The following is an 8684-nucleotide window of genomic DNA, read 5'->3' as shown; positions in this document are numbered from 1 at the left end:
CCAAACCACCAGTCTACAAGTACTCCAGCACCACCCGGAAAAGGAAAAGCAGGGGGCCATCCGGCCATGAACGCATCTCACTGGTTTTTACCAGAACTTGTTTTTCCATTTTCATTCATAACCGAAATGAGTATTAATTGAAGGCTTTACATTAATGCCTTAATGGATAATAGTCAATACCGGCACAATTCATCCCCTGCTGCGGCACCAACAAGGCAACAACAATGGCGAGGTGACAAGGATGGATCCTCCATGGAAGTTACTCCCAACGAAGAGGAAGAGCTGTGGTGGTGGACTGCTTGGGGAGGAATGGCTGCAGCGGGAGGAATGGTACAAGGTAGCTGGCATGGTGCGTTCTTGACTCTCTAGACTCGAAGCCTCCAATGGATTTTTGGCGCATGAACGGATATCTTCTAAGGAAGGAAGGAAGGAAAAAAAAAAGGAAACTCGACGACCTGCAATTTAAGCACGGATAGCTGTTATGGTGTTGGTGGATCATGGATGGGTTGATGGGGAGAGAGTTCCGTCAGCTTCGGGAGCGACGGCGGGTGGAGTCCATGGCGGCAGAGGCGACGGCTGGCGAGGCGGGCGGGGGGAGGCGGCGGCGGATCGGAGGAAGATCGATCAGTGGCCAGCGCAGTTGAGCGCCGCCTTGATCTGCTGCACGGTGGTGCCGATGAGGCCGGTGACGGTGGCCATGGACTCGGCGTCGACCCGGGACGACGGCAGGCTGCTGACGAGGATCTGGAACGCGACGGCGACGACGCAGCCCGGCGAGATTTTCCCCAGCGGGCCGACGCTGCTGGAGCTGGTCGCGCCCGCGCCGGATCCCGGCCGGGCGTCGGGCAGGATGGCGAAGCCCGACGGCAGCAGCGGGATGCCCGACGCGTCCTCGCCGCTCATCACCACGTTCGCCGTCAGGAGGTCGATCGGCGAGTACACCACCAGCGACGACCCCGACGCGTCCGTGCAGCTCTCCTGAAGGATCAGCATGCCGTCCTGGTTCGCGTCGGTCATCGTCCCCTGCAACGAGAAGTGCCATCAATCTATTGGTCGCGGTCGCCGTCACAAAGATCAATTCCGAAGTAAAATTGCATCCCCTGTGAAAAAGAAGATGAAGACGAGTGGTGGATTGCTCACTCTCAGCACGGAAACGCAGTTGTCAGGGTTGGAGCCATTGGGGATGCGCAGCACCTCCTGAACCTGATTGGCGTGCGCCAGGATGTCCCACTGCGGCGCAGCAATGGCGAAGGCAACAGTCAAGGCGCGAGCATCAAACGAGGTGGTGGTGGTGGTGGTGATGTGTCCCGGGGTTCGGTCGGACTCCGGAGGGCAAGCGGCAGGAGGCGGAGGCGTACCTGGGATCGCGCGCTCTCGTCGCGGAGGAAGGCGAAGGCGTGGTTGGCGGGGACGGGCAGCCAGATGGAGGTGGCGGCGGTGAGGACGACGCCGTTGGGCTGGCCCGGCTCGGCGCTGCGCTGCGCGGCCACGCGGATGCTCACGTCCGTCGTGCCCGGCAGCAGCACCCACCGCTGCAGCGGCGACGAGCTCAGGCTTGCGCAGAAGAGGCCCACCATCTGCTGCGACAGCTTCATCGTGCTTCGCTGCCCCTCCGGAGTCACTGCCAAGCACGCACAAGAACCATCAGGGCTATGCAAATTATTCTATCAGCGGATGGCTTGCTTGGAGTTGGTAACGTACCTCCGGCTCCGGCGAGGTCGTGATGCGGCGCCCCGAGCATGGCGAGGGACGCGACGCGCTCGCACGCGCGCTGCAGCGCGGCGAGCCACCGGTGCGCCCCGAACGCGGCGCCGCTCAGCACCAGGTTGCGGTAGAGCGCGCTGATGGGGAGCGTCTGCTCTATCTCCATGTGCTCGACCCAGGTCACCTGCAAGAACGCGAACGAGTTAGGGCACGGCACCCCGCCATTGTAAGCACAGCGCAATGCGTGTGCACACGTGGAGCGAGCAAAACCAGCACAGGGGCATGACCGCATGAGCGAGTCGCGTGACCGTACCTTGGAGTAGCCATTGGACATGTCGGCGATGAGGCACCCCGACGGGAGCCGGCGCGAGCGCGGCGGCGTGCCGTAGGGCACGTCGCGCAGCCCGTCCGGGGAGACGTCGGCGACGGCCCACAGGCCCTGCTCGATTTGCTTGCAGTAGCGGAGGAAGCTGAACTCGCGGGTCGGGACGACGGGCGTCACGACGTGCAGCTCCTCGTACATCTGCGCGATGACATGGCGCCGCCATTAGTTGATAAAATCTTGCAATGATCAGGAGAAACATTCCATCCAGAGATTCGATTCGACGGCAGCGTTACCATGATCAACGACTCGCTCCTGCCGCACAAGCCGCTCATGAGGACATCGCCGGTGTGCGCCTTGGACACGATGCCGGGGAAGAACTCCGTCCACTTGTTCTGCAGCAACAAGTCAACAACACAGCAGCAGCAGCAATGAATCATAAGAATGGCTCGCCATAGATGGGAGCAAACCGATCGAAGCACGACGGACGGTAGAACATGAAGAGGGGGGAGTTGAATGTGTACCGTGTCCATGAAGACGTCGACGAGCGCAACGGCGCTCATGAAGACGAGCCCCGAGTCCCTGGACCCCTCGACGCTGATGTCCGGCGGGCGAAACGCGCCGCCCGGCGCGGCGAAGAGGCTGTCGTAGGCGGCGACGTTGAGCGTATCCAGCGCGTCCCCGGGCACGCCCTTGACCCAGAGCTGCCTGCCGGCCTGCGCGAGCCGGATGAGCTCGTCCATGGCGCGCGCCGCCAGATCGATCATCATGGGGCGCTCCATTTCCGTCACCGGCGGCAGCATCCCTGAGGAGCACCCGCTGAGGAGGTCGAGGTCCAGCGACGGCCCGCCGCCGAGCCCCCCGCCCACGGACAGGTCCAGCAACGGCACGGACGTAGGCAGCACCGCCGGCGCCTGCGTGAACGGCCGTCCGAGGTACTTGGAGGTGATGCTCGACATACGGTCCAGCTGCGCGTCCGCATCGATCAGGTTAGCACCCAAGAAAAAAAACATCAGAGACGTACATATACACACACACACACACACAAATAAATAGAGGAAGATGAGCTGGTGAGGACGTCGCCGGAAACAACGTGTCCGGCCGTCGTCAACACCATAGCTATTACCTCTTCCTTGAGTTGGGTGTTCTCCATGCGGAGCTTCTGCGCGTCGAAGTAGTCCGTGACGGGCTGGCCGACGCAGTTGGGGCAGATGACGTTCTTGAGCGCCTCGCGCATGGTGACGTTCTCGCATCGGATCTTGTCGTTCTCCATGCGCAGAAAGGAGTTGCTCGCGCGCTCGTGCTGCGCCTGCAACACCATCGCACACCATCAAGATTCAAGAATTAATCCATGGGAAATGAACAAGCCGAGGAAAGATCGAAATGGAATGAACATGGCGACCTCGTGAATGAAACAGAAAAAGAAAGAATCAAGGGAACTCAAAGAAGACACGTCGTACCTTCATCTGGGTGCGGCGGTTCTGGAACCAGAACTTGATCTGCTGCGGCTCCAGGTCGAGCTCCCGGCCGAGCGCGGCGCGCTGGTTCTCGTCCGGGTGCGGGCACTCCTTGAACATCCTGCGGTCACGGTCGAGCACCATTACTGCATCCCATCAATCATCAGTTCATCACGACGGCGCCGGCGCCGGCGCCCGCGGCGACAACATGCAGAACACAAAGAAAGGAAACCGAACAGGAGAGAGGAGAACGAAGAGCATACGCCTCGAGCTGCTGAATCTGGTGCGGGGTGTGGCGGTGGTACTGCTTCCGCTGGTGCTGGTTGTTGTTGGAGCCCTCGGGTTCGTCGCCGGAGTCCATCGCCGCCGCCTTCAAGCCTCCTCTTCTCTCGGTCGCTCCCTCGCTCTGCAGCTGTAGGTGAAGGAGGAGAGATCTCTGTGCTGTGTTGCAGGGCGTTCAATGGCCTGGCCCCCTGGTCCTATTTATATCTGGCAATGAGCCGGCCGAGCAAGAAAGCTCCAGGATGCTGGCAGCCTTCCAACTCCAGACCAATATTGCAAAATAGGCAGGATGTCCCGACACCTTGGATACAGTCAAGCTTCACGCCATTCGCAGCAGTTACACTTGCTCTCTCTCCTTGGTCAACGAACTGCTGGCTCCTGCCAATCTTGCTTCCTCCTGCTTTGGCAGGAAAGGGAGAGCAGTAGTAACTGATCAGAGGGAATTAGGGGCAAGTTCGCTCATGCATTTTTTTATCCCTATGTAATCATGTAACAATAGCATGTAATGTTTCTTGCACTTTTTTATGTTGTTTCATTTGCATTGTTACCTTCAAATGGATGAATTGGCTTTATGAACCTGAATTTATAAATTTGCTATTGCTCATGTTATTGATTACGTCCAGTTTGAATTGGTAATAGTTAGCAAAGAATATGGATTGTATAAAATATCGTGTGACATATTTCCTAGCTTCCTTCACATCACAATATTCATTGTGCATGATGGGTACCTTCATTAGCGCACACTATTTGTTGTTTCGTATGTACTAAAATGAACATACTCTTTAGTACCGATAGCATATGCATCAAAGAAAAAATTATTAAAATATTTAGATCTTTTGCTACCTTTCTAAGAACAAACTTCATGATCTTTAACAAACAAGTATACACACATAATATACATTTTATTACATAAAATCATATAATTGGATTCGCACCATGAAATATTTTGTTATGGTTGTGATTTTGGTGCTATAGACATAATATTATAAGAGAAGCTATATACTTAGAAATGGAGGAAGTAAAATTGACACCAAATCTTTCACCACAATACTCCCATTAATATGCTTGTTTCTAGACACACAAATATAGTAGCACCAATTATTCCACAACTTGCTAACTTTAGAGTATAAATATGATGCTATACTTATTACTCCTCCCTAGTATGAAAATTAATATTACCATATTAAGATGGTGACAAAGTCGTAGAAATTTAATGTCAAGTTAAATGCTTGCTAAAGTATGGAAAACTTTATTAGCAAGATATGTTTGGAGTCATATGTGGATCAAAAGAAAAAAGGAATCAAACCCATTAAGACTATTTGGCTAGAGCGTCTCCATCTGTTGACACTCGAATCCAACATAACCATTTATAACTATTTTAATAGTTATAGACCATGAATCAGTACCAACAATGATATAGTGAGTGTAATTCTTAAAATAGAAATATAGACCATGAATCAGTACCAACAATGATATAGTGAGTGTAATTCTTAAAATATAGAAATATAGATCATGAATCAGTACCAACAATGATGTAGTGAGTGTAATTCTTAAAATAGTTATAAATGGTTATGTTGGATTCGAGTGTCAACAGATGGAGACGCTCTAGCCAAATAGTCTTAACGGGTTTGATTCCTTTTTTCTTTTGATCCACATATGACTCCAAACATATCTTGCTAATAAAGTTTTTCATACTTTAGCAAGCATTTAACTTGACATTAAATTTCTACGACTTTGTCACCATCTTAATATGGTAATATTAAGTTTCATACTAGGGAGGAGTAATAAGTATAGCATCATATTTATACTCTAAAGTTAGCAAGTTGTGGAATAATTGGTGCTACTATATTTGTGTGTCTAGAAACAAGCATATTAATGGGAGTATTGCGGTGAAAAAATGGCAAGGTACGATGATAGAATCCACTATAATGTATTCTTGTACTTTAAAGTTTAGTTGTTTTTATTTGCTTCCTCTAGAATGTAATGTAGAATGGATCATAGCTATTATAAAATTCTTCTACCATTGTGTTAATACATTATGGTTCATCATTAAACTAGAATACTATGCTTCAATAATTTCAGTTGTAGCAGAATTAAAGTATACAGCATATATGTTCATCAACATGATATTTAAACTTTGTTTTTGTTTGGATTCCTTCTAAAATGGAATGGGTTTGCTACATGTTTTGTATCCTATAGCGTGCCCCATCAAGACCTAGTTAAGCATTGATCGCCCAACAGTGAGGACACAAGGCGTCTGCTCCTGCTAACTCTGGCAAAAGATGCCTTGGCATGTAGCTCAGGAGATAGGTTACAGTTGCAGTCTTGCAGCTTGCCAGCTTGGGAGCAGCGAAGTCTGGATGCATTTGCAAAAGGGAGCGAGGAAAAGGCTGGACTGGACTACATGCTACGCGTTCTTCAGTGACAGGCTGAGTTCTTGCTCAGATGGTCATCGTTGCAGAAAGAGTAGCTAAGGAGCTGGCAATGCAGCGTTTGCAACGATTTGTGTTTCTTCAGGGGCAGCAATGGATTTTTTCTAAAAAAAATCTTTTGCACACAACACATGGAGAAATCATGCAATGCAAAATCAACAAGAAACCTCCCGTCGGACTTCATGCGTTAAATTTCGACGCACACTCAGAGCCAGCACAGCCGGCACTGGGAAGTAAGGGTGGCTCGGCTCATTATGGCACGTTTAATAACGAGCTCTTGGCTTGGCTTGTTAAGATTAACGAGCTGTGAATTGAGTTGGTTTGGTTCATTTGAAAAGCTCGAGCTGGCGCATTTGACTCACGAGCCGAGCATTACTTCTAGAGGTGGAGCTAGGCCAAGTCCACATCTAGGGCCACTCAGTGGAGAAGATTTGCTAGATGGGCTAGACTCCTTGTACTTCCAGTAGCTACAATGTGGAGAAATCGGCCCAACGCCCTAGTATCCCTAACGCTTTCTCCGCCACTGGTTACTTCACATTAGCGTCAAAATCAAATGTGATGTTAACCAATATATACTAATTTAAGCATACTAGTAATTGTCAGACCCGGGGCCACCGGGCTGGGCACGTTACGAAGTTTAAGAGATTAAGCCCGTCTTGTCTCTTATTTGTTTTGTTTATCTCTTGTTTATCCCGTTTAAATAGGAGATAGAGCTAACCAACACAGAGAGGATCTACTCGAGATCAGTTTGGGTGTGATCCCTCGGAGGGGGTTGGTTAGCATCTTTGTAACCCTGGCCTCTCGGATATATAAGGGAGGTCAGGGACCCCCCTAAAAACAAGAAGATCATTAGGTCATTCTATACAGAAGGCAATACAAGCCATACAGGACGTAGGGTGTTACGCTCCGTGCGGCCCGAACCTGTCTAAGTCTTGTGTTCCTTGCACCTTCGAGTTCTTGATCTCGGCGTCTCCTCACCCAAAACTTACCACCTTGGGTATATCCCACGGTGGGCAGCCGGTTAAACACCGACAGCTGGCGCGCCAGGTAGGGGTGCACGTCGAAGATCCACCGGCGAGCTCGATGGCATCGTTCGGATTCATCAGATCAGTTCCCTCTCAGGGCACGACGTTCGTTTTTGGTTCATGGGTCTGCATCGCAGATGGTGCGGGCAGTTTCCGGCGATTCCTCGTCGACATGAAGCCAAAAACCTCCGCTGCGGATCTCCGCAGCAACCTTGACAAGTTCGTCGACGGGCTCGACAACTTGCCGCTCCACGCTTCCGCAGCACAGATCGAGTTGGAGTCCGATCTAGCTTCGACTTCTTCTGGTATTGTGTCAACTCCCCCTGGTTTGGATTCGTTCCAAACTAGGGACCAGCACAGCCGATATCAACTCGGTTTGTGCGATTTGGCCACTAACCTTCAGGAGGCTCACGACTCTGGGTCCTTCTCCATGTCTGAGAAGGACCTGGACTTGTTACTCCAGACCGGAAAGCCTGAGGCCACCGCGTGTCGGGGGGCTTCGGGTTGTTCCGGTACCGGTGATCTGGTGGTCGCCCCCTGCCGGAGGGGCACGTGGTGTACTGGAGGGGCATGACGCCCCCCAAACAACTCGAGGCAGAGGGCCGACTCGTGGCCCACCTCGAGCCCTTGCCTTTTCAAGAAGGCAGGCCGTTGGCCACCGAGGCTGAGGGGTCGACCGAACTAGTCGACGAAAGTTCTCATGAGCTTTCATCCCGCCAGGTGCTGATGGCCGAAGAAGGCGAGGACGATGGGGATTTTCCCATCGACAACTTTGAAGCGGTCTCCGAGGATGAGATCACAGCCAACGTCGGCGACGAAAACGACGCCGATCGTGAAGCGCGGAGGGCCAGAAACAGGGCCCGCACAATCCGGCGGAGGAGGGCCAACGAGCGTAGGAGATCTATGCATCGTGAGCTCGATCCTGAGTTCGCCGCCATCAGCGAACGGGGGTTTCGGACTCCGGTGGCCAACATCGCCAGGGTTACGGCTATCCTCGAGCGCAGCCATGACCTGGAGGTACGTCAAGCACTCTTGTACGCGCAGAGGGCTTGGATCCAGTTGGATCAACACAACCCGGCGCTTACCATCAGGGAGGAGCGTGTGGGTGAAAGTCGAAGTCAGAACCATAGCCGAGCGGCTGGCGGCTGTCCTCGACGTCAACCCAGCAACGACAACGCTTGCGGGAGCCAGACCCCTGGCGGGAGGCAGCAGCCACCGCAAGGGGGTCAGCCACGACAAGCCCATCATCGACTCCCTCTGGAGGATCTGCGTCAACACATCAATGAAGGCCGCGATGCGCGCACCGTGATTTCTTCCAGGCGCAAGACCCGTGAAGAAGTCGAGAATGAAGGTACTGATTGTAGCGATCGATTTCCTGCTTTTTCCGCTTGTTTCAGCAGCTACAAGTACCCGGAGGGCTTCAAGCCGATCGGCATCACCAAGTACGACGGCAAGCAGGCTC

The 8684-nt window shown here is 52.4% G+C and overlaps 1 protein-coding gene across 1 annotated transcript; it reads right to left on the bottom strand.

Annotated features, from left to right (window-relative positions):
* Nucleotides 1-624: 624 nt before the first annotated feature.
* Nucleotides 625-3844, bottom strand: LOC112890902 (homeobox-leucine zipper protein ROC8-like). Its single transcript, XM_025957773.1, has 10 exons — nt 3747-3844; nt 3487-3604; nt 3153-3335; nt 2551-2994; nt 2323-2421; nt 2018-2227; nt 1702-1888; nt 1359-1621; nt 1141-1230; nt 625-1023 (listed from the first exon to the last, which is right to left on the bottom strand). Exons 1-10 carry the CDS (start codon nt 3842-3844, stop codon nt 625-627), a joined length of 2091 nt encoding a protein of 696 aa, XP_025813558.1.
* Between the last annotated feature and the right edge of the window lie 4840 nt (nt 3845-8684).

This window comes from Panicum hallii, chromosome 4, assembly GCF_002211085.1.
Source record: "Panicum hallii strain FIL2 chromosome 4, PHallii_v3.1, whole genome shotgun sequence".
In the NCBI taxonomy this organism is placed as follows: Eukaryota; Viridiplantae; Streptophyta; class Magnoliopsida; order Poales; family Poaceae; genus Panicum; species Panicum hallii.
Note: the sequence above shows the minus strand (reverse complement) of the source record. Positions and strands in the feature narration are given on the sequence as shown.

Bases quoted from the DNA above. Each gene is read 5' to 3' on its own strand.
- LOC112890902 (XM_025957773.1), bottom strand. From the start codon at position 3,844: ATGGACTCCGGCGACGAACCCGAGGGCTCCAACAACAACCAGCACCAG. The intron at 1,889-2,017 runs GTACGGTCACGC...GCGTTCTTGCAG, and splicing joins TGTCCAATGGCTACTCCAAG to GTGACCTGGGTCGAGCACAT. The intron at 1,024-1,140 runs GTGAGCAATCCA...TTCTCGTTGCAG, and splicing joins ACTGCGTTTCCGTGCTGAGA to GGGACGATGACCGACGCGAA.